Source organism: Microcaecilia unicolor, chromosome 5 (assembly GCF_901765095.1).
Source record: "Microcaecilia unicolor chromosome 5, aMicUni1.1, whole genome shotgun sequence".
In the NCBI taxonomy this organism is placed as follows: domain Eukaryota; kingdom Metazoa; phylum Chordata; class Amphibia; order Gymnophiona; family Siphonopidae; genus Microcaecilia; species Microcaecilia unicolor.
The window spans coordinates 104,045,368-104,071,656 of NC_044035.1; the positions used below are offsets into that span (position 1 = coordinate 104,045,368).

The 26,289-nt window shown below is 42.5% G+C and overlaps 1 protein-coding gene across 3 annotated transcripts in view; it reads left to right on the plus strand.

Annotated features, from left to right (window-relative positions):
* The window catches only part of LOC115471149 (ATP-binding cassette sub-family G member 2-like), a 102,964-nt gene that overhangs the window by 49,654 nt on the left and 27,021 nt on the right, over window positions 1-26,289 (plus strand). For 2 of the 3 annotated variants that reach the window (XM_030204845.1, XM_030204844.1), the window contains exons 5-9: window positions 702-854; window positions 2,237-2,394; window positions 10,836-10,987; window positions 18,101-18,226; window positions 22,976-23,241. In XM_030204845.1, coding sequence (XP_030060705.1) covers window positions 702-854; window positions 2,237-2,394; window positions 10,836-10,987; window positions 18,101-18,226; window positions 22,976-23,241 — 855 coding nt within the window. The remainder of the gene's footprint in view (window positions 1-701; window positions 855-2,236; window positions 2,395-10,835; window positions 10,988-18,100; window positions 18,227-22,975; window positions 23,242-26,289) is intronic. The other variant, XM_030204846.1, reaches the window with a different exon arrangement.

Genomic DNA, 26,289 nt, shown 5'->3' on the forward strand with positions numbered 1-26,289 from the left:
TACTAAGCAGTCATTGCACGCCAATCTGGAACAACCGCCGGATGCATGTGCCATTTCCGGTGCTACAAAAATATGATCTATTTTGTAGCGCCGGAATTAACTGGCGGTAATCGGGCAGCACCCTGTGCTATCCAGTTACCACTGGGTTAGCTCAGGAGCCCTTACCGCAATCTCAATGAGTGGCAGTAAGGGCTTCCCCCTTCAAAATGGCTGCACGGTAAGTGTTTCACTTACCACATGGCCATTTCTTTTCCTCAAACAAAGACAGCCTTTTACCTGCTACGGTAAAAGGGGGCCTCAGCATGCGTCAAAAACACATGCTGATGCTAGTGCAGGCCCCCTTTTACCACAGCTTAGTAAAAGGGCCCCTATATCATTTATGCATGCCATTACAGAACAGTGCCTAGGCGTCCTACTGGCACTTACACAAGTGTATACCTTTATCTGTTTTATTGGAAACCACCTGGAACTATTAGAGACAGGTGGGTTACAAATATTTTTTTTAATAAATATATTCTGTGCACACCACAAAGTCCCTAATTCAATAGTGTTGTACCACTTCATTTCCTCCTAGAAGACATGTATATTGCAGCTTGCATTTCAATAGCTGATTGTCTCAAATGTCTCCAGAAATAACACTAAGTTGCCAATTACATATATGTTTAATAACTATGCAGTGAACTTGTATTTGTTCTTCACAGGATGATGTAGTCATGGGAACACTAACGGTGAAAGAAAATTTGCTCTTTTCAGCTGCCTTGAGACTTCCCACGTCAATAAACTTTAAAGAAAAAGAAGATAGGGTAAACCAAGTTATCACTGAGCTTGGACTGACAAAAGTAGCCAACTCAAGGGTAAGATCTGCGAACAAAACCATAGTAGCATAGTAAATGATGGCTGATAAAGACCTGAATGGTCCATCCAGTCTGCCCAGCAGTCACACTCATTATCAATTCATGATTAAACCAACAATGAATGTGATATAAAATACTTGGGACAAAAGAAAAGAACAGAACTCCACACAGCACGATGCAGCACAAGAAATAGTGGAGATGCTCAAAAACAACAAAAATATCAATGGTGCAGGAATAACTTTAATAATGGTCTGCTATCAGACTCAATACGAACCATGTTTCGACTGAATGGCCACGAGTCTAAAACAGTGCAAAACAATAAATACAAATCAAATACAAGAGTAAACATGAAAACATAAATAGTTTCTAATATAGAATTAATTATCTACTGCATACAATAAAAACAACCATAAATATGCACTAAAATCATATTGAATAACAAAAATGATAATAAAAGTAATAAAATATAAATACATAAATATTCAGCGAAAACATATGTGATAATGTGTTAAGATGCTAATGTATATAAAGTGCAAAAATGAAATACACTAAACCAAACCATTAAAAATATAGGTTAATGATAAACATTAAAAACGTACTTAGAGCATTACAGAGCAACAAACAGTCTTGGTACTTTAAATCATTGAAGAAACAAGACAGGCCTACAAATATAAAATATATTGTTTCTCATTAGTTACAAAACTTATACAGTTCATGTTATAATTTTCTATGCCAGAACTCCTGAAGCAAAGGGGGAGATGAGGGGAAAAAGCAGGGATAGGAGAAAGAGAGAAACAAGGGGAGGAAGAGGGGGAAAGGGAGGGGAAGGAAGGGTTATGGAGGCTAAAGAGGGAAGGGAGAAGGAGTGGGAAGGAATGAAGAAAATAAAATGGAGAAAAAAGACAACAAAAGTGAAAGCAAAACATTTAACTAAAGTTAAATTTAATAAAATTTAAATACTGAACAGTGCCATTTGACTGAGAAATAACAGTCTTGAGTTAGATTGGCAAAAAGGTAACAACCACATTATCGCAAACAATATAGTGAGAAAATGAGCAGAAATGTGAAGCACCCATGAAAAACACTAAACAATAACAAAATAGGGGTGCAAACATATTTTGTGACATTAAAATTGTAAAAACCAGGTAGCAAAGTGTGTGAATGGTAAAGCAAGTGACTAACCATGTACAAGTTGCAACACCAGAACCTCAAATTGAGAACGTACAGAAAAGTCAATGCCTGGAAATCACGAATAAATTTTGTCCATACTTGTCTGCTCTCACTATGTCCTATTCTGCCTTAGGATTTGGTACATAGTACACAATATGACTTGTTGAATTCCTGAACTTTCTGCTAATAACAAAGCAAATTCTTTGCCATAGGTGGGAACTGAGCTAGTAAGAGGGGTGTCAGGTGGAGAGCGAAAGAGAACCAACATTGGAATGGAACTCATTACTGAGCCCCCAGTTCTTTTCCTGGATGAACCCACCACAGGCCTCGATGCCAGCACTGCCAGTGCTGTGTTATTACTCCTGAAAAGGTAAGAACCCACAGCACACTATGAACTGGTTTTTGGTATTATAAGCTACAGTAGTTTGAATAAAGTAGTTCTACTTCGCCTAGAGTCCATGCCAGAGGCTGAATTAGCGGGGGCTAAAGAAAATATTTGTTCTGACACTTTTCCCAAAGCATAGTAGAGTTTCTACAACTCCAAATCATCCTTTCACAAACCATGCACTGATAGGCTTGAATTTTTTTCTTTCTACAATACTAGCCTCAATTTAAAAAAAAAATTATTTTACATGTAGCCATATTTATCTCCGAGACACGTTATCCTATATTTGATCTTCCCAGAGACTATAACAACTCCCCCCTCTCTCCCACCCCCCAATCTCAGTGAGATATAGTGCACCATTAACAGAGTAAGCATCTTGATTTTCATATGATGGCTTTCTGTTTTTCAGAGTGCTTGTTTCTTTGGAGGTAGATTGAGGCACTAAGCTCAATCTTTGCAACATGATCATTACAGTGGGCAGATAAAGCAAAAGTATTTATTAAAGATCCATGTTTATCGGGGTGGTTCGATGACAATGGCACTTTTGACTGAAAATCATCAATGGCACCCCGCTCCTGCCACTCCTTGCTTTGGACTATTGCGGTGGAGGTTCATGTACTTTTTTCACATTGCTAGGTTCAAGAGAGAAGCGACTTTCTCTTTCCCTCAGCTGCAATTATCTTTCATATCATTTCTGTCTTCCTCCACTCTCCCTAAGAAACACACATTCCAAAATCTGAATGTGGGTCCTCTTGTTATCTTAGTTTTATTTAAACAGAAGAATAGCACAATAATCTATGACACAGTTCTCCCATTGCCTGTAAAGTAGCAGTAAGTTACTGCAAGAAAATCCCTACTACTGATCATTTCTGTAGTGCTACTAGATATATGCAGTGCTGTACACTTTATATGCAGGTACCTTTTCTGTCCCTAGAGGGCTCACAATCTAAGTTTTGTACCTGGGGCAATGGAGGGTTAAGTGACTTGTCCAAGGTCACAAGGAGCTGTAGTAGTAATTGAATCCAGGTTGCAGGATCAAAGCCTGCTGCACTAACCATTAGGCTACTCCCCACTCCCAAAGGCCTTCTAGGCATAAGGGAACTGCTGACCAGTTTGAACCACCTAGTAAAATTACCATTAAAATGATTGATTGCATCATTCAACCATTTCTTCTATAAGGGAGTGAAGTCTGGAGTCTGTAGGGAGGAGGAGTCCCTAATTCTGCATGTAGTGTCTAGGGAGTTATTTACCTCTACCTCACTCTCGGATTCACCCTGTTCATTGGCAGTAAGAATGCTGACAGGAGACCTTTTTTTGCAAGTAATTGTTGAACAGCAAGTAAAGCAGAGCTAGGTAATGTTTCTCTTAGCAGAAATGTTGTTACAAGCTTTTACCTTATCACAACTTAATAAATTCTCCCTAAGCAACTAAGACAAAAGTTTCAGATAGCCTCTAACTGACCCCCAAAGCAGATGAAGAATAAAATGGAACAGCCATATAACATTTTATCACAGATAGACACCATCCCAGTCCATTCCAGGAAGGCCACTGCTGCAAGGTGACTGAATCTATTCTTCCAGTGCTGGCTCTAGCCAATTCAATTTTGCAGATGCTGAGCTACATATTTTAATTTAGGCATTTATAATCTGCTTACCCATCAAGTTCAAAGCAGAGGACAATCTCACATTATAAGCAGGTACGATCTCTGTCCTTAGTGAGCTTACAATCTTGGTTATTGTACCTAAGGCAATGAAGGGTTAAGTGACTTGCCCAGGGTCACAAAGAGCTGCAGTGGGAATTGAACCCAGGATGCTGAGATCAAAACCTGCTGCACTAACTTATTAGTCCACTCCTCCATATGTGACTTACAGAGGAATAAGTAAGAAAGTCCATTGTCCAGTAAAGTCTGGACAATGGCAGTACAGATTATGTATGTCCTATGGTGACTTGGGCAAACCCATGGAAACAAATGGGATACACCAATAAAAGGTAATCAATAGAAATAAAACATGGAAATGAAAATAAGATGATACCTTTTTTATTGGAAATAACTTAATACATTTCTTGATTAGCTTTCGAAGGTTGCCCTTCTCCGTCAGATCGGAAATAAGCAAAAATGTTGGTAGATGATAGTATATATCAGTGAAACATCAAAGCATTTCAGTGACAGTCTAACAGGATGGGGGTGGATAGGTGACAGACAAGAAGAGTCGAGTGGATGAGGGACAGGGAGATATGCATGGAAACAGGAGGGTGACAAAGCAGTACAATTTTATGGTTTATAATGGGCTAGAAAACCCAGATCTTTGTTAAGTCCTGTCTGGTGGGTATCAAAATATTTAATCATTCTGACTTCAAAGGTCTTACGTTCCTGTATTGTTCCCTTTCAGGATTCTTACCATGAAATCACTGGTACAGTGTTCTGGGTTTGTAAAGTGCTGCCCCACAGGCGTGACATCCTTATTGGTACTAGCGTTTTTCATATGGTGCCTATTTAAATTAAATCTCTTCTTTAGCATCTGACTCCGATCTGACGAAGAAGGGCAACCTTCGAAAGCTAATCAAGAAATGCATTAAGTTATGTCCAATAAAAAGGTATCATCTTATTTTCATTTCCATGTTTTATTTTGTTTTATTTCTATTGATTACCTTTAAAAGTGGACTAACATGGCTACCACACCTCTCTACCAATAAAAGGAAAAGTGAAAAAGTCAAGTAAGAAAAATGGCAAAAGCAAAGTGTTTCTGATGGCAATAAGTAGTTTTTCATTATTAGTGCTATATGCAGGCATCTACCTGAACTCTGGGAGTGAATTTCCTGGAATCCAATGAGTTACAAGATCCGAAGCAACATGGTTTTACCAAAGGTAAATCGTGCCAGACGACTTTGAATTCTTTGACTGGGTGACCAGAGAATTGGATAGAGGACATGCACTAGATGTAATCTACGGATTTCAGCAAAGCCTTTGACACGGTTCCTTATAGGAGGCTTCTCAATAAACTTAACAGACTGAAGTTAGAACCCAAACTGATGTGTCGGATTAGAAACTGGTTCACAGAGGGTGGTAGTCAGTGGAATTCCCCCTGAGGAAGGAAAGGTGAGTAGCAGAGTGCTTCAAGGATTGGTGCTAGGGCCGATTTATGCTCAATATATTTATTGCTGAAGGGTTAAAAGGTAAGGTTTTGCCTTTCTGCGGATGATACCAAGATTCATGATAGAGTTGACACCCTGGAGGGTTTGGAAAACATGAAAAAGGATCTGAAAAAGTTAGAAGAGTGGTCCTGTGTTTGGCAGCTAAAATTTAATGCAAAGAAGTGCAGAGTGATGCATTTGGAGAGTAGAAATCCAAGGGAACAGTATATTGTAGGAGGTGAGAGGCTAATATGCACAGACAGGGAGAGGAACCTTGGAGTGATGGTGTCCAAGGATCTTAAAGTAACAAAACAGTGTGACAAGGTGGTGGCTGGAACCAGAAGGATGCTAGGCTGCGTCGAGAGAGTAACCAGCAGAAGGAAGGAGGTGTTGATGCCCCTGTGCAAATCATTGGTGAGGCCTCACCTGGAGTATTGTGTTCAGTTTTGGAGGCCGTGTCTTGCTAAGGACATAAAAAGACTGAAGCGGTCCAGAGGAAGGCAACAAAAATGGTATGGGGTTTGCACCAAAAGACTATGAGAAGAAACTGGAAGACCTGAATATGTATACCCTAGAGGAAAGAAGGGGCAGGAGAGATATGATACAGATGTTTAAGTACTTGAATGGTAATAATATAGAAACAAATCTTTTCCAGAGAAGAGGGAACATTAAAACTAAAGGACATGAATTGAGGTTGCGGGATGGTAGACTGAGGAGTAATGTCAGGAAATTCTTTTTCACAGAGAGTGTGCTCGAAGCCTGGAATGTCCTCCGAGGGAGGTTGTAGAGACAAAAACGGTGACAGAATTCAAAATGGTATGGGATAAACACAGAGGATTGCTAATGAGAAAATGAATAGTATAAAAACAACTAAACTTAAATGGTGCATGGGTGTGAATATGTCAAGTGACGCTTAGATGGTGACTCCAACTGTGATGAACTAGGGCTGGTGCCAGGCAGAATTGTACGGTCTGTCCCATATATGGCAATCCAGTTTAGGATGGGCTGGAAAGAGCTTAGACAGCACCTTCAGTGGCCGGAACGTGAGGACATTGCTGGGCAGACTTTTACAGTCTGTGTCCCACAAATGACAAGACAAGCTGGAGTGGGCTTTGACAGCAACTCCACTAGTTGGAATGTAAGGGCAGGGCAGATGTCTATGATCTATGTCCCAGAAAAGCCAAAGAGAGACCGTGGTCAAGTATTTTACATCACATTCATTGTTGATTTAATCATAAATTGATAATGAGTGTGACAGTTGGGCAGACTGGATGGACTGTTCATGTCTTTATCAATTTATGATTAAATCAACAATGAATGTGATGTAAAATACTTGACCACGGTCTCTCTTTGGCTTTTTTGGGACATAGATCATAGACATCTGCCCTGCCCTTACATTCCAACTAGTGGAGTTGCTGTCAAAGCCCACTCCAGCTTGTCTTGTCATTTGTGGGACACAGACTGTAAAAGTCTGCCCAGCAATGTCCTCACGTTCCGGCCACTGAAGGTGCTGTCTAAGCTCTTTCCAGCCCATCCTAAACTGGATTGCCATATACGGGACAGACCGTACAATTCTGCCTGGTACCAGCCCTAGTTCATCACAGTTGGAGTCACCATCTAAGTGTCACTTGACATATTCACACCCATGCACCATTTATTATATAAGAAAGGACAGTATAGCTGGGATGTGTAGGCTGGTACCTAAGACAGTAGGGGTATATAGGGTTGTCTACTGTGGGTGATATGGCTAGGGTGTGGGAATAAAGGCTTCTGTATGTTGGAAGTATGGTGGCAATGTGCTTTGTGTGTGTGTGTATGTGATGTATGTCTTGGGGTACCTGTGAAGAAACAGTGTGTTTAAGCCTGTAAAATGTATTGGATATTTTCCTGCCTTAATTATGTCCTTCAGTGTATTTCTCCTATTTGACTAGCAGGTGGTGTTTCTTTGCTGTAAAGCTGTTACAGAGAAATGAATGTTCTTTCTTTAGTTTTAGCACATAGATAGGAAATAAGGAGCAGTATATTTTTGAATTTTGTTATTCTGTGCTCTGATTGGCCCAGAAGCTCATTTCCTTTAGAGTGTACTGGTTTTATATCCAGCCTTTGCCAGGGATAAAAGAGAGACAGATCTCTTTGCCTAGGCTTGGTGAACAGTTATATGTTCTGATCTTCCTGGGTACTTTTTAGAAAGTAAACAAATTAGTTTTATAATTGATCCATATTTCAATTACCTGTTATTGTTTGCTGATTGCACTTTTTTTTTGTCCACTGTTCAAGTTCTGACAGTAAACATTTTCAGTTTTTTGATGCTGCCTGTTTGGACTGATAAAGAATCCTGGTGGTTTGTGTTTTGGTTTGTGAGTGCTTTCTGGGAACTGTGGGACCACTGGCAGTGTGGCCCCAGTAATCTAGAAATCACGGGGGATAATTTGAGAGCAGGAGACTCACCCAGAGGCAGTTGAGATCCATTCGGGAGGAGGGTGCTAGTGTAGAGCACAAGCTGCAGGTGCAGACAGACTTGAGCTGTGCAGGGGATAGACCCTCTAAGTGGCCGTGGGGTAACCCCCGACGGGTGGCTAGGCATTTTGTGACAGTATCTGAGGCTGTGGTACAGTGGAGGGAGAGGTATATGTGTATAAGAGACCATAAATGGGGTTTTGGATGCACAATGAGGCATGGAGGGACCTGGTTCTGCCTGGGGTGGTGTCTAAGATGGGTCTATAGGAATGTTGTAAGGAATACAGTAGAGGGGGAAGTATCTGAGGTAGGTCTGCAGTGAGGGTGTGTGAGAGGGGATGCAATAGAGGGGAGGTGTCTGGGTCTGCAGGAATGGTGTGGGGTGGTGCAGTGGAGTAAGGTGCTCAAGATGGGCCTGCACTAGAGAGAAAGTGTCCCAAGTCTGCAGGGAAGAGTCGAAGGTTGCTATTGAGGCATGAGGGAAACTTCTTTGCTACTTCTTCCTTCCTGTGAGGCACACAAAATATTTTTTAAGTCTGAGAGGAGGTGAACACACTACAAACTACAATTACCTCTAGTTGTGCTGTTGTACTGCCTCCCGACCAGTCTTGAAATTCTCATGCGACCAATGAAGTACTTCACCTTAGCCTCACAGTATGAGTGCAAGATTGCATGGCTCTTATCATGAGACTTTAGCCCATGGCAGCCTGAGATAATGCTTAAGTACTTTATCAGCTAAATGGGGGAGAATTTGAAGACTGATCATGCAGTTTGTGCCACACCCACCTCCTTCCAGCACTACCACGGCTTCCTCATCTTTTTTTTTTCCAAGTTTGGTTGAACAGCAACTGGCACCTATCCTCGTTTTTTTGTCAGGATGGCTCATTGGTAGCTACAGCCCTGCATCCAACATATAACAATCTCTAAGCAGTTATTTTATTGAATTTACCTATATTCAATCTCACTGCTTGATCTAATGCCATATACAGTTTACACATTATCTGCGAAAACATATAAGTTCATTCCACAATATCTACTGAAAACCTTTAAGAAGTTTCAAGTATACATTAAAGTAATAAAGACAATATGGATCCTTAGGGATTTCCCCAGGAAACCAAACATTGTGTGGATGCACACTGGCCTAAAACCATTTGATGCATACAGCCTTTCAAAAAAGCACAAAACTAAGAAAATATCACCTACTGTAGACCCTGTGTTGTCAGCCAATCCCTTGTGATCCTATGGTCAATCATGTCAAATGCACACTTTTAATAAAGCATTCATTTGCTGCAGTGATTTTAGCAATATTAATAATGGGTCCTAATTTAGAGTGGTTTCTCCCATTTTGGGCTCTTCTGTAATAGATTGCAAAGAACCACTGTTTTCACAAAATGAAATGTTTAAATCTGGAGACTGGGTGGACCAATTCATCTTCATCTGCTTATTTGCTCTGTTACTACATGTTTATATGTTGTATATTAGTTTTTCACATCACATAGATAAATAACACATTTACTGATGCCCATTACCAACCTTTGGAATCACAACTCTATAAACACAGGCATGTTTTTTTTGCTCTGGTAATATATGAAATAGCTATTTGTACATCTCTCTTCCTGTTTGTTGTTTCTGTGGTTCCTACTTAAAGAACCTGTTTGGTTGAAATTAGTACCGTACCATACCATACAAGCTTATATCCCGCTAATACCTTACAGTTCAAAGCAGGTAACAAAGCAAGGCAAACCAGAACAAATAAAAGATTATGTTAAAACAAATTTAAACAGTGAAGTCTTAACCTTTCTTCTAAACATCATATATGAATCAGAAGAAGAAAATATCTGAGCAAGCTCTTTCCAATACTGAGCAGCTTGGAATTCTGAGGTGAATTCTAGCATCCTTAGTCTCTTCTTACCCTTGGGTGAAGAAAAAGAAAACAAATGGCTACAAGTAGTCCTCCTAGATCTAATAGAGGCTGTAAACTGAAAGTGCAGATATACTGTAGGTAATTGGGGCCTCACTAGGCCATGTAAAATTTTGTACAGAAAACAAGCCAATTTAAAAAGATTCTAGCCTCAAAAGACAACCAATAAAGTTTAATATAATAAGGTGAAATATCATATTTTTCTCCCGTTGACAGACTATGTTTACATATGTTTATATGTATGTATGTGTGTGTATGTATATGTATGTGAAGCTGTACAAGTGTATAAAGATACCAGGAAATTTGTAGTGGTCCAGTGCTGTAGTCAATCCCTGCCACAGCCCCACTCCTCTTCTACTTCTCGTCCTCCTCTTAACCCATCACCTACATTTCCAGTCCATCCTTTCCCCTTGCTCCCTTGTCCTAATTTCCCCCCTCTCTACTGGTGGGTGGAAAGTTTACTTAATTGTATCTACTCTCCAACCACATGGTTCAATTTCTGCAATAGGGACCTTGTGCTGCTGGTACGTTCTGCAAGAACAGTGCAAGATCTGAAGGTAACCAATCTGCCCTCTAAAGGAAGAAGGGAAAACGGGGGAATATGGGGACCTGCTTAGAGATCAGAGAACAGGATGGGGAAAAAGAAGATCAAGTGGGATGGAAGGGGTAGATTAAAGATTTGGAGGAAAGGGGAGTGGAGAGAGAGAAGAGATGAGGGTGGGAAGCATATTTTTATTTATGCCTCCATTCTCAATATGGCTACAAAGCAGTTTACAGAAATATATAGATATATAATAGAATGGTAAAATCAGAAAGCATGTTAAAACAACCAGGCTTCAACTTCAGTTAATAGTATGTGAATAATTTAAGAAGTTTCATACAACAAAAATAAAAAAAAAGTTTTGTTTTTTGGAAGGCTTTCCAAAAAAGGAAGAACCATGATTCTCTCCATTCACCAGCCCCGCTATTCTATATTCAAGCTCTTTGATAGTCTGACACTGCTGGCTGCTGGAAAGATGCTATACCATGGTCCTGCTACTGAGGCTATTGAATACTTTAAAACTATTGGTAAGTCTAATTGGTATGTTCAAGCAACTCTAAGATTCACAAACGTACTATGCAGGTAAATGACATCTTTTACAATACCATCCAAAAGAGCGTACAAGTATGCACATTCATTATAAAATGCCGTGATTGACACATGTTCTCTTTAACATCTAGGCACAGCCATTTATACCAGTACACTAGTACTTGTTAAATAAAACTAAATGACTAGTTTTCTTATGAAATAGATTTCCATAATGTAGCTTCCCACTATTCCGGAACCTGTGGGAATAGTTGTGTCCATCAACCAGCAGGTGGAGATAGAGATCTAAAAACTGAGCTGAGACATATCTCTTTCAGCATCCAGTCCAGCTCCTCAGTATTTTCTATCTCCAGCAAGTGGATGGACACACTTTTCAGCCTCTGGTTCTGAGTGATTTGCTCCTGGTATAGTTGGTCAGCTGGTCTCCAGTTGAGCTTTGCGGGTGGCTTGAGTCTGCCGAGTCATATGTGCAAATCCCTGTCTCTGGTGCCCCGTGAATTTACTTCTTCCCTCCCTTCACCTGTTTCCTGTGGAGCTCTCATTTTCCAGCACAACAACCTGAAAAAAAATTTTAACATAAAAATTTTTTTTAAAAGAAAAGAAAGGAGAAGGAAAGAGGTTTACTGGAGAGCACGGGACAGCATATCAGTCCAGATTCTTTCTCATCTTGGGTACGACTAGTGGAGACTATGAGCTTGAGGGGAGCAGCCAGCAGTGGTAAGACTAAAGTTTGACTCAAAACTGCTTGGAGGGCTACAAGTTCTACTTGGTGCAGGAAAGGGATCCTGACTCACCACTTGGGACTGCGTTGTGCTGCATTTGTGCCTGTTAGGGTGAATGGCGACTTCTGTGGGGGCAGTTAGCAGTTCTCCCGCTGTGGGACCCACCGGCAGCAAGGGGACATTGTAGTGTATGCAACCCAGAAATCCAGCAGGATGTGGGAGAAACGGTCAGTGGCAGCACATCTGCAGATTTGGCACAGCATCCAAATATGCTGGGGACTTCGGGCTCTCCAGCAGGGCCAGTGTGCAGTTTGATGTAGGAGAGCACGAGAATGGGCACCATTTTGGGGAGGCTGACTGGCAGTGAGGAACGGCCTCTGATCACACACAGAGCACAGCCACCATTTTACAGACTCAGGGCCCAACGGAGCATTCAGTTGCATTGGGATCTTTGTTGTCCCCGGAGTTCATATTTCTCTTACACCGGATCTATTTGCTGAAGCATGGACAGTCAAGAGTTCAGTTTCTTGCCCCGTTACCCCTCCAGCTCCTAAAAGATCTCATTTAGCCTTATCTGCCCACTCCTGGAGATCTGTCTCTGCTTCTTCCTCCTTATCTGATGTGGCCTCTGTCTATTCAGAGGTGCCATCATTGAAGGAGCCATTAGAAAAGAGAGAGCTCTCCTCTGAGATGGGGGATGACCCAAAAGTACTGAGGTTGTTTCATAAAGAGGAGCTCAGTTTTCTTATTTTTGAAGCATTGGCAGTGCTCTCCATTGAGGAGCCTTGTGCTTTAGCATCAGGAGTGCCATCTTCATCAATCAAGAGTGGACTTAGAGGTCCTTCTAAGGCCTTCTCGATGCATCCAGACATTCAAGACCTGATTACAGCAGAATGGGTCTCACTGGATGCAGGGCTGAGAGTGGGAAGAGTCATGGCTCGCATCTAGGTGTTGGTTCTGGAGGAGAAAGAGAAATTGCAGCTTCCCATGGTGGACTTCCTTGTTACAGTGGTGACTAAGAAGACCACCTTGCTGTTGGAAGGGGGCATTGCACTAAATAACCTACAGGATAGGAAGTAGAGAGTTGCATGGGGACAGAAGTTTCACCCATCCCAAATGCGATTTAACCTATACCCACCCGTACCCACTAAGCTTCATTCCATCCCAACCCATTCCCACAATCTTCTCCATCCTCACCCCTACCCACAGAAGTCAATGCTATTCTTTACTTGCTCACAGCCCTCTGTTTCCTCCCAGCCTCAACAGCATCTCATGATTTTTGGGATGGTATTTTCTATTAAACCAATGAGTATGCCAAGCCTCAGTCTGATGTTCCAGCTGCTTCGCTGGACATTCCAAGTCTTATTCTGGTGCTCCAATTGCCTCTCTCATTGCATTCCAGGCCTCATTCTGGAGTCACCAGAGATTTTGACTACACTCCCACAGGAATCCCATGATAATTTCTCTCATCCCCACAGGAATCCCATGAAACTTCTTCCATATCCATGGGAATCCTGCAATCCCCATTCCTGTGCAATTGTCTACTCAGATGCTAGAAGGCTCACTGAAAAAAGTCTTTGAAGTGGCATCTTCGAGCCTTCAAGCAACAGTGCGCAGCTCGTTCACGGCTAGAGCATGCCTGAAGTGCCACCAGTAGTCTGCAACACAATATGGGCACCATAACACCCAAATGGATGTTGGGTTGGCCTACTTGGTGGATGCTATTTATGACATGTTATGGCTTATGGCCTGCAGTATGTCTTTGGCTATCACAGCACGTCGGCAACTCTGGTTGCAGCATTGGGTAGTGAATGCAGTGAAAAAGTCACATCTACTTGAACTGCCCTTTTGGGGCAAGTGGCTATTTGCAGATCTCAGTAAATTGGTGAAAGAACTGGGGAAACAAAGCCACAGCAGTTACTGGAGGATATGCCGAAAGCCTCTGGTCATCCGTATTCAGGGGGCTCTCAGTCTCGATTTCAGATAGCAGACAGTACCGGTCTGGTTGTTAGCAATATGATCAGAAGTCCCACTTTCAAGCATGCCAGTCTTCCTTTTGTGTGGGCAGGATGTTCGCTTCTTAGTCTGCTAGTGCCCAGTGCTTCCCAAGCTTCACAATGATGCGAGTCTGGTCCACTGTTCTCTTCCTCCGGTGGGAGTATTTCTTCAGGAGTTTCGGGAGGTGTGAGCCTAAATCACATCAGACCGGTGGGCTTGGTATATTGTTACAGAAGGTACAAGTTGGAGTTCTCCTGCCCAGTTGCTCCTCTCTTCTTGAAGTCTCTTTTTCAAAAGTGAGACAAGGTGGTCGAGTTTCAGGCCACCGTAGATTCCTTGCTGGCGCTCTGGGCCATTGTTCAAGTTCCCCGAGCCAAACATGGACAAGGCATAGCTGCCGAGAGGGGGGGCGGGGGGGACGGCGCAGTCCCACCCGCCCTCCGTCGTCGACCGTCTGCCACTGGTTTGGTGTTATGGTACATACCGGCACAAAAAAAGCCATGGACCTTTGAAGTCTAAGACTGGACAAAAGGTACCTTTCTTCTTTGGGACAATGAAGTGGATGGAGCATCTGCCTTGTCCCAGGGCCGCCGAGAGACTGAGCCGGGCCCGGGGCAAGGCTGCCTCCAGGGCCCCGCCCCCACACTGAGGTCACCGCCGCCACTCCCCCCTCCACCTCCCCCGAGGTCGCCGCCACTCCCCCCTCCACCTGTCCCACCGTCCACCACCGGGCCGGGCCCCCTGCATTGAAATCACAGCACCTCTCACCTCCATGTGAAGGCGCTGCAGGCAGCAGGGCAGCAGCTCGCCTCCCTTCGGGCCTCCTTCCCTCCCTGTGTCCCGCCCTCGTCTGACGTAACTTCCACAAGGGCGGGACACAAGGAGGGAAGGAGGACCGAAGGGAGGCAATCTGCTGCCCTGCTGCCTGCAGCGCTTTCACACGGAGGTGAGAGGCACTGTGATTTCAATGCAGGGGGCCCGGCTCGGTGGTGGACGGTGGGACAGGTGGAGGGGGGAGTGGCGGCGACCTCGGGGGAGGTGGAGGGGGGAGTGGCGGCGGTGACCTCAGTGTGGGGGCGGGGCCCTGGAGGCAGCCTTGCCCCGGGCCCGGCTCAGTCTCTCGGCGGCCCTGGGACAAGGCAGATGCTCCATCCACTTCATTGTCCCAAAGAAGAAAGGTACCTTTTGTCCAGTCTTAGACTTCAAAGGTCCATGGCTTTTTTTGTGCCGGTATGTACCATAACACCAAACCACCACCTTTTTTCCCCTTCCGCACCCATCTCCCACTTCTCTCCCCCGGCCACAGCTGCTTGTCTCAATGAGCAGCAGCAGTGCCACAGGCACAGCAAGGAGTAGTAGGCGCGGGGCTAGCAGGCGCGGGGCTGCATGCTCTGTGTTGGCTCTGCCGATCCCCTGCCCCGGAACAGGAAGTTGATGTCAGAAGGACAGGGGATCAAGAGAGCCGACAGCGCGCATCTGAGCACTGTGGTTTCATGCATTTTACTCTCTCTTGATTTGCCTGGCAATGCTGCTGCTTGTTGGGAGAAGCAGCAGTGGCCCTAGGAGAGTTGCTGGAAGAGGACAGAGGAGTTCCCCGAGCCGAAATTCTGGATGGGGAGAGAGGAGGAAGGGGAGAAATACTGGATGCGGAGAGGGGGCAAGGGGAGAAGAGTGAGGGGGAAATGCTGGTTTGGAGTGGGAAGGAGAGAGGAGGCAAATTTTGGATGGATGCGTGGAAGAGAAAGGACAAATGCTGGATGGAAGTGTGGAGGAGAGAGGGGAGAAATGCTGGATGGATACGAGGAGGAGAGAGAGAGGGGCAAGCTGTAGGTAGGCACAGTCAAAAGAGGGAAATTGAAGATTGGATAGTAAGAAAGAACTAAATGTGGATAAAGGCAGAAAATAAAATTGAAGAAAGCTGAAAGGAAAAGGAGAGAAAAATGACAAACAGGAAATCCTGTCAATAAAGTAAAGACAAGGAAAGTAGAAACCAGAGATTGGGACCAACACAAATGAAAAGAAGTATGTGGCCAGACAACAAAGGTAGAAAAAAATAATTTTATTTTTATTTTATGATAAAGTAGTGTGGTAGCTGTGCTAATTTTTTGTTTTATTTGTAGTTGTTAATTTGTAATGTAGTGAATGGAATATTTGAAATTTACGTCTGCTATTTTTATAGCAAGGGGAAAATATTTTTGTTTTTCTGGTGTTTGGGGGGTTTCAGGACTTGTGTACTATTTTCAATTATGCCTTTTTATATGCTCCATGCTGGTAAAATAGGTGTGGCTACTGTAGGAGGCAGCCATAGCTTGTGACCCCGCCCTTAAGGTTGGCACTCTATGAGTACCGGTACGTTTTTTCCTACAAAAAAAGCACTGCAAAGGTCTAAACTGCTGCCTCTGCGTATCCTGCTTTTGTATGAAACACTTAAGAGCAGTGATAGCCTTGGTTCAATTGGGAGATTTTCTCACCGTTCTTGCATATGGCTGCTGCATAAGAGGTTTCTACGTTTTACGGTGCTGAGCTGTCACTTTCAATTCAGGGCTTTGCCCTTTAGTCTCACCATGGCACTAAAAATATTTACCAAGGTTATATTGGTGGTGGCAGCCTTCCTTTGGCACCAAGGAATCAGAGTTCACCTGTATGTCGACAACTAGCTCATTCGTTCATTATCCTATTCAGACAGCATGGCAGTAACAGACAAAGTTGTCCATCTTCTGCAGGTATTGAATGGGTGATCAGTTTTGAGAAGAGCAGATTAACTCCCGTCACAGATGCTGGAGTATCTGGGCATTCTATTTGATGCAGCAAGGGAGAGGATCTTCCTCATAGAACACAGGAGGTCAAAACTGGTTCAATAAATTTGTCTTCTCCTCAGTCAAGGCAGGCCCAGGGTCTAGGACTATGTCCATGTTCTCGAGTCAATGATAGCGGCAATCTGCTTTCTGGTAAGCAGAGGCTTGGCTGGATGCCAAGAGAGATATGTCTCGGCTCAGTTTGTAGTTCTCTATCTCTACCTGCTGGTTGATGGACACAACTATTCCCACAGGTCCTGGAATAGTGGGAAGGACTAATGGAATGAAAATTATCAGGTAAGACCTAATTAGCCCTTAGTAGTCATCTTGTTATAGAATTACCCTCTTAGAAGGTAAATCTGTAAAGAGGGTGTCAACATTTAGGTACAAAGTACACGCATAAATGAACAGAATGCCAGCATATGGACGCACATATGCACATACATGCCAATATTCCTATGCACCTAAATGTGATGGTGTGTGGTTTGAAGGTGAGCATACACAAGGGTGGACTGTAGGTTGGATGCATAGTTATGTATGTAAATAATAGAATACTATAACTTACATGCTTTTTAAAATCAATCTAGGTGCCAGCATGTACACCAGCTCTACGGCTGGTCTAAGTGGTCACATCTATACTACATGCACATATTTGCACTGCTATGGTACAATTCTATAAAGGACAGTAGGCATCTATTTTCTATTATAGAATAGGCTCTAAATTAGTGCCTTTTTATAGAACTGCATTCTTAGGGCTGGATTCAGTAAATGGTGCAGAAAAATAGGTGCTGGGAAAAATCAGCACTGTATAAATGCTGCTCCAGGCTGAGTACCCTTTATAGAACAGCACCTCGTGGGGATTCCCATGCCCAACTTTGGGTACAAGGACTTGTTCCAGCTGAAACCTGGTGTAAATCCTGTCATGCAGGTTGGGCGGGGATTCCCAGAATTCTGTTACACTGTGCACATCATTTGAGAGCGCCCCTGATCCACTCATGTTCCTTCCTCGGAAGTATGAATAGAAGATTAAAGAGTATTACAGTAGAGTGCTCTGGATTCCTAGTGGGATGGATAGAGGAAGAGTAAAACTAAAAATAGCTTGTTTTCTTATGAGTGCGTCACTGTATTCAATGATATTGAGGTGCTGAGAATTTTGCATTGTAATTGATGTCAGTTATGCCTTTCTGCAAGAGTGGACTTTGACTTTTGTCAAGGACAATGATGTTTGTGTATGTTCTATTGTCAGCAAAAAATGAATATAAACAAATAAGTTGCCACGCTGCTTCCCACCAATTTTATTTGCTTAAATTACTTGAGTCCCGCCTCTCAGAAGAGAAATGCTTAAGTGCCTCGTTTTCTGAAGTCTTGCAATAATAGGAGTGAAATCACATGTCTGTTATCACAAGACTTTGGCCTGACAGTGGGAGGTGAGTTACTTAAGCCTTTTCCACTTGCAAAATGTACTGAATGCTGGCTGTGCACGTAATCCTTCAAAATACAAACGGATAAAAAAAAAACCAACACCATAACTGTGTTACAGAATTGCCCCCATAATGTTTCTACCTTTCTTTCTTTGAAGGCTATGAATGTGAACCCTATAATAATCCAGCTGATTTCTTTCTGGATGTCATTAATGGAGAGTCCACGGCTGTGACTGCAAACAAAGATGATGGAGAAATCCTGGACACTGCAAATTCTAACAAAGGTAAAGTTTTGGATAACCTCTGTAACAATGAGGCGCCAGCAAAAAGTGCAGGTTCTGTCTCTAATGTACAATAGCAGTAGCTAGAGATTCAGATATGTTTTGAAAGTAGACAAACCCTATCCATCCAAATTTGAACCTTCTGCTTTTAAAAGTCTCAATGAAGCCTAAGTACGGGCCAGATTTTAGATATAACTTGTAAGGACGGGCAGCCAGAAAATTTTCATTTTGCGGTGTTTACGGGAATTTTTGTTTTATTGGGGGTTTTCTGGCCAGTTTGTCAGTTTACAATAATAGTGCACACTATCCCCTAGATTCTATATATCATGACTGAAATTGCATGCACAAATCCGGTCGTATTCTGGATTTGCATGCATAATTTAGGGCCCTGTTTCCTATGCTATGCTATAGGCGTGCTAGCGTTTATATTGTGCACTAAAAATTAGCACTAGAGACACCCCTAGGAATTTATGGGTGTCTCTAGCATTTGGCGCCCACTAAAGACGCTAGCACACCTTAGAAAACAGGGCCCTTAGTTACTTAACAAGCCAATCAGGGCTGATAATTTCCACTTAGCAAGCAATTATTGATACTGATTGGCATTAATTAGAATTTACGTGCACAACTTGCAAGGTGTATTCTGTAAAGTGGTGCACGTAAATTATGTTTCAATCTTTTTTGTTGCTGAAAGTCATGTCAGATTGTACATGTTGCTCTATTATACACGTTTCAGCCAAGAAATTTTCTTTATTTAACATTGGTTAACTACCCATCTACTCTCTATTCCCCTCCTCCCTCCCATACCCCTTCCCCCTCCCGTCCCCCATCCCAGGAGAGTCTTTCTTGGGTGCACGTAAATTATAATGTATGTTATCAAAAAGGGAGCCGGGCCATGGGCTTTCTGAAAATCTACTTACACAGTTATAGAATACACCTGTTCCACGCCTAACTTATGCGCCAGTATTTACAGCAAGTTTTACTTGGTGTAAACGGATGCACCTAGAATTAGGCGCAGGTGTGACCATTAGGCATATTCTATTAACCGGCAATGGTCTACCTACTGCTCCATCTACTATTTCTTTGAACAATAATGAAGTTCTGACTATTACAAACTCTTCTAAAGCTTGGGTTTCATACTGGATTCAGCCTTGACTTGTAAGGCCCAGATTAATAACTTTATATAAGAAAAGTTTCTTTAAACTAAAAACTGAAGATAGCTCATCCTTATTTTCACGACAGACGGTTTACAGTTTGTGTTCATGCTTTAGTTATTTCCCAATTAGATTATTCTAATTCTTTATACTCAGGGATTTGAGAGACTCTTATGAAAAAATTACAACTTCTTCTGAATTCTGTGATTAGACTGATTTTTAGAAGGAAAAGTTTGATCATGTCTTCCCGTCCATTGGCATCCTGTTAAAGCACGAGGTATGAACCAATTCCAGAAGTGGGAATGACCAATGTGATGAGCTGAATAAAATAAAATAAGTCTTTATTGTGTGACACGGTAATGTTTGCTTGAAGACAGTACATCAGACAAAGGAAATAACAGGCTCCACTGGAGCGAGGACTCAGTACCATCCGTGTTTTGGCCTATGTCTTCATCGGGAGTCCTTACAAAAATAAAGCAATAAATAATAAAAATACATATACAAAATATATAATTATAGATTCATGGGTGTGTATAAAAACAGCATATTGTGGGTTATGAGGGAACAGTGTGAAAAAGTATATAAAAGCCAAAAACAAATATATGAACCAATGAATGTGCAATAATTAAGCACAATGCCAAGTGGGAATATGTGAGCAGAGAAAAAGTGAAATAATTGAATCATGGCTATATACGTGAATAGGAAAAGAGAAATGCCAAAGATGATGGTAAATTATCCAAGTGCAGAGAAATATTTTAAAAAGAGAGATTGTTTCATATTTGATTATGTTAATTCTTCAATCTGTGCACTGCCCTTTACAGTCCGCTCTTTCCATAATTTACTTATAGTACATTTATCTCCTAAAGAACTCATGGTGTTTTATTTTATTTTTAAGTACAGGCAATTTTGTGTCCATGGTTCCAGCTGATCTGATTTTATGCTTTCCTTAACTTGTTATTCAAGTCATAGTTTTAACTGCCTCCTTTTTTTCTCTAAACTTCTCTTGTGTGGCCACTGGTCTTTTACAGCCCTGTGTGTGTAATTTGCTTTATGCTTTGGTACGTAACCCTCATTTTGGGGTTTTTTTTTCATCTTTGGGGTTATTTAACCTTTTCCAGTTCACATATACATATATTCCCATTGTTAGGTACCTGTTCCCATCACATATATCTCTCTTTTTTTTAAACTCTTTTTCTGCACTCAGATAATTTGCCATCATCTTTGGTATTTCTCTTTTCCTAGTCACGGTATATGCTGTTTTGATGCACACCCATGAATCTATTGTTATATATTTTAGCTTGCGCTTAAAAATCAGCTGGTGCTAAATGCTGTGACACCCATAGGAATATAATGGGCGTCTCAGTGTGGAATGCCAGCTGTGTGAGCTAAAAACGCTAGTGCACCTTAGTAAAAGACCCCCTTATTGCTTTATTTCTATAAGGACTCCTGATGATCGTATACTCGTTCCAAAGTACAAAGACTAGGGGACACTCAAGGAAGTTACATGGAAACACTTTTTTTCACTCAACGAATAGTTAAGCTCTGGAACTCTTTGCTGGAGGATGTGGTAACAGCGGTTAGTGCATCTGGGTTTAAAAAAGGTTTGGACAAATTCCTGGAGGAAAAGTCCATAATCTGCTATTGAGACAGACATGGGAAGCAACTGCTTGCCCTGGGATTTGTAGTATGGACTGTTGCCATGATTTGGGTTTCTGCCAGGTACTTGTGACCTGGCTTGGCCACTGTTTGGAAAACAGGATACTGGGCTAGATGGACCATTGGTCTGACCCAGTATGGCTTCTCTTATGTACACAAAATGTTCAAAGGGCTGGAGCACAGGTGTTAATGTGTGCGCTAAACATTACCTCGAATTGTATTTAAATGATGCAAATGAGGTCAGTTAGTATTCCTTTCCACCAATTTAGCACTGACAGGAGTGCTAAATTGGCCAAAGCAAATAATGGCTATAATGCCAACCACTTACTGCCAGCTCAGAGGTAACATAGAGGAGTTTGGGGAGAGGATTTCTTGTCAATTTCTCACTGTAGACTGCTGATTTTGTCAACTTTTGGAAGCAAATGGAAGCTTGTGCAGCTTCTAATCGCAGATACTGAGAAACAAACGTGTGTGAATCTGAGCAAAACCAAAAGAGAGAGCACATATCGGCGCCTGTTTTTCTGCACTTAAATATTCAAAATTTTAGTGCAAAGAATTTTTTAAAAACTCATATTTAAACACGAAGTACAACAATGCCAGTGTGTGCTTGCACTTCCATTTTTGTCTGGACATGCGCACAGGAGCCGCTCTTACCACAAAGTGTTTGTGCGCATGCACCAGGCACATCCCCCCCCCCCCCCCCCCCCCCCCCCCGCTTTCAGTTTAATAGCGCATTTTAACTGTGCATAAAATTTGAATGTCATTTGCTTCAAACATTGGTTATCTATTTTTTTGCACTGTTTCTGGGCTTTAGCACCAGGGCTTTGAGCGTCGGCCTCCGTAACTGCAAAGGCTCTGTGGTAACTGAGGTCCTGTCCAGCATTCCTCCTGCAGTTTCAAACACACCTACCACCACTTACTGAGGTGGCATTAGGTGAACCTTCATTAACTGTACGTTTGACAGCCTGTGCTGCCTACTGCACGGTGACTCCAATATGCAGTCCTAGCCTAATCTCCACCCATACCCCACCCAGTGCCGGCTCCATCCTGTCAGGGCCGCCGAGAGACTGGGCCAGGCCCGGGGCAAGGTCGCCGCCATCGCTCCCCCCCCTCCGTCCGCCACCGGGCCGGGCCCCCTGCATTGAAATCACATCGCCTCTCACCTCCGTGTGAAAGTGCTGCAGGCAGCAGGGCAGCAGATTGCCTCCATTCGGCCCTCCTTCTCTCCTTGTGTCCCACCCTTGTGGAAGTTACGTCAGACGAGGGCAGGACACAAGAAGGGAAGGAGGCCCAGAGGAAGGCGATCTGCTGCAGCGCTTTCACACGGAGGTGAGAGGCGCTGTGATTTCAATGCAGGGGGCCCAGCCCGGTGGCAGACGGTCGAGGACGGAGGGCGGGTCGGACTGCAGCGCCGTGCCCCTCTTGGAGGCCCTGGCCTGGGGAATTTTGTCCCCCCTGCACCCCCTCCCAGTGGCTATGCATTCTGTACCAATAAATGCCAGATGTGGGCTAGTGCTTATTGTTATCGCAGGTTTTAGCATGTGCTAACGGCTTACTGTACCTTACTAAACATGCCTCTATAATCTTTTGATTTCAGGTTTCATTTTGAAGACTCTTACAATTTAGGATTTTCGATGATGATGGAATGCACTCATATATTATGCATTCTGGTTTAAGAATCATAGGTACTCATTTTCAAAGCACAGTTCTTAGAGTAACCTATGTAACTTTGGAAGTCTATGTGCTTTGAAAATGAGCCTCTTTTATGTAGTTCAATTATTTGAATTTTACTTTTTTTGGATAAAGTTTGTAATACTGTTTTTATTGTATTGTGACTGAGACTAGGCCACCTTGTACTGAGTACCTGGCTAAGGCAGTGTAAAATGGCAAATTAAATTCAAATTCAAAACAAAGTGCATTTTGACAGCATCATCCTGTTCTTTAGAGACCAACCCTGTGTCTGAATATGGCCTTGAAAAGCAGGACAGCTCTCTGGTTGACAAGCTGCATGAACAGTACTTGAAATCCAAGCAGTACATGGACATAATGAAGGAACTACAAAAAATCGAGACTGGCAGGAAAAATAAGCAGAAACGGTCGAGATTCATGAATCAAGTTACTTATGCAACTGGCTTCATTAACCAGTTCCACTGGGTGGCCAAAAGATCGTTAACAAATATTATCAGAAGTCCTCAGAGTTCAATCGCACAGGTAACTCTTTATTATAAAATGCAAATCTTTGTGTAGTTCAAAAGTATAGATTGTACGATTGACTCTCAAGTAATGGCAAAATGGAGTTCGTTTCTGTTATTATGGTTTTTTTTTAATCATTTATATGTACTCCGCCCTGATGGATTTGTTTCCTTGGGCAGTTAATCAAATGTGATAAACCTGTCTGTCTGTTTCAAAATGATGCTGTTATTCTTTTCTTGAATGCTAGAAAATGCATCTATTTTGGGATTTTTGTCTTTTTAGCTAACTCTGCCCATTGGAAATGTGTTGGGAAAATTTCCGGAGGAGGAGGGTTTAACTGGGATTTGTTGAGCTCCTCTGCTGTTAACACATGCCCTCAGCAGTCTCTTTAAGCCTGGTAGCAGGCTGTTTGTGTTAATACCTCTCTGGCACCTTCTTTTACATCCATAAACAGAAATCTGTTAAGTGAAGGGAAGATCTCTCTATACAGCCATCCAACTCCACTCAGATGAAGTAGAAATCTAGTCCTGGTTTTGCTGAATTAAAAGAAATGGCCCAGTATTCAAAAGCATTTATGAGGTAGTCGAACATACTGCCCAGATCAGAGCCACTGACTGGGGCCAGCCCTTGGTTTTCAGCAGCATTATCCAGGTAGTGTTGCTGCCAATCATTACATACTGCCCAGGCACTATCCAGATAGTGCCAAAGTAGGTTGCGGGTGGGATTGAGGATGGGTACCAGGAGTTAATTACAGGCTGATTCTCAGAATTCCTACGGTAAAGACAATAGCGCAGTTCCCATACAGCCGGAGCAGCGCAGAAAAATAGCTCTCCAATGCTGAAAGGAAATGATATTCAAATTATATGCTCACTGTAAAAGCGAAAGCGAGGAGGTGGAGGAATGTGCTTTGTGCATGTGCAGAAGAGTTTTGCAGTAAGCACAGCTGTTGTGCACACCACTCTTCTGCACCTTTAAATATAAGCTTTTCAGGTTTGGTTTGGGTTTTTTTTTTTTTAGTTGGAAAGCTTATATTTAAGCACAGAAAACAGGCACCAATGTTTGCTTTCACTTTCGGGTTTGCTTGGACTCGCACACATTTATTGCTCAGTACTGACGTTTACAGGCTTCCACTGGTTTTCTTCAGCTTCCAAAAGAAATCTAAAACTGGCAGATTTCAAACTGAAAATCAAAAGAATTCCTCTCTTCAAACTTTCCACTGCCAGCTCCGAGCTGGCGTTACTTTTCTAGCGGTAAGATCAGGGTTTGTGCGCTTTTCTCTGAGCATTGGGAAAGCATAGCAAACAATGTCATTAACGTACATTTGACTACATTTAAATACAATTTGCAGTCACCTCTGCCATGCACGTTCTCACGCTAATGCCATCTTAGCATTCTGTGCAGATTTATATACGCTCTATTCTCATGCTAATTGGCCTTACCTCCAGTAGTAGGTTTTGAGAATCGGCTTCTTGGTTAGGAGCAATATTCGACTCACTAAGGAGGTAATTCTGTAACATTGTGAGTTAGGTGCTCATTCTATAAAGGAAAGGTGAAATGCTTGAATACACAGTTAGGCGTGAACGCTTCACACCAACCGTAGAGCAGGTGTATTTGCATTTAAATGCTGGAAACACATACAATATTCTATAAAGTTACATGCATTAATATAAGTCTCACCCACTCTTCACCTATGTATACCCAAGGCACATAGCCAGACCTTGAAATTTGAGGGTGCCAGAGCACAAGGTGGTGGCAGGAGCAAGTGGGATTCGCTTGTGCCTCCAGTGCCCCCACTGGATTACCAGGGTTCTTAGGTAGGCCAGGAGAGTCCTCTCTTAACTGGGGGGGGGGGGGGGGTTAGGGGGGGGGGGGGGGGTTAGGGTGCTATCCTTGCTGGGTGGGAGGGGTATCAGAGGGGTTGGGATAATATTAAGTTATGTGGGTCCCAGCTGATATCTCCACCCCCATTACTTCCACTGTTGATAATCCTTAAACTTTTTCAAACTCAGGATTTTGGTTAAGTACTAAGCTGCAGAAAGTTGCTGAGATCTTTATTTCAGTGAAAATTCAGTGCATAAATTTCCTCCAATCAACCCCTGCAGTGTGAGAGGGAGGAGGGACCCAATTTCAGCTATTCATGATCTTCTGAGGTGGATCTCTTTTCCTCCTCTTTCCCTTCCTTCACCCTCTTTCAGGGGTCTTTCTCAAATTTTTCACTTGAGGACCCTTAATTTGAACTTATTCCACTGAATAAAAAGCATAAGAACATATTACAAAAAAAATTGTTGAGCTCTTAAATTGAAGCCACATTTTCAGCCAAATTTATGAGCCTAAATTTTTTTCTTTGAAAATTCATTTTAATTTTGCCTAATAATTTTGCTTAAAAATTTAGGCTTGCCATTCATTTGTCTAAATTTATGAGCCTAATGCTGAAAATCAGTTCTAACCACCTAACTTTTATCCCTGCACAAATTCTGCCTCTGTTGTCGCTCAGTTTTTATGCTCCTAAATTTAGGAGTTTAGTGAAATTTTGAGTACAAATAGCCAATTTTAGAGCATTATTCTTTACTATGCTGCAGTAAAAAGTGGCCTTAGTGCACCCTTTTGCGGATTTTCCCCATGCACTAAGGCCATTTTTACCTCAGCCATTAAATGGCTGATTTTCTATTTTTTTTCCATTAATGGCCATGCGCTAATATTGACATTAGTGCAAATCCACTAAAAAGAATTACCATGGGAGCACTTAACCAACACCTATTTTGTAGGCAGTAAGGGCTCATGCGGTAATCTGTGCTAACCAGTTAGAATGTGGTAATGTAAGCCTCACCCCCTCCTGAGCGTCAAACCTCTGGGAAAGTAAATCGGAGTGCCTTTTGTCTGTAGTCGGGCCAGGTGCTCTGAAGTTTTCTCAGGAGCAGGGTGAGGGATACAAAAAAAAAAACACTACTAAATTCCTTGCTCACCTTAGGAGGATGAATAAGGAAGTTAGACTCAATTTTTTTTCCCAATTGAACTCAGTTCTCTCAAAACTTAAAAGAATCAAACCTACGACTTTGAAAGCTAACA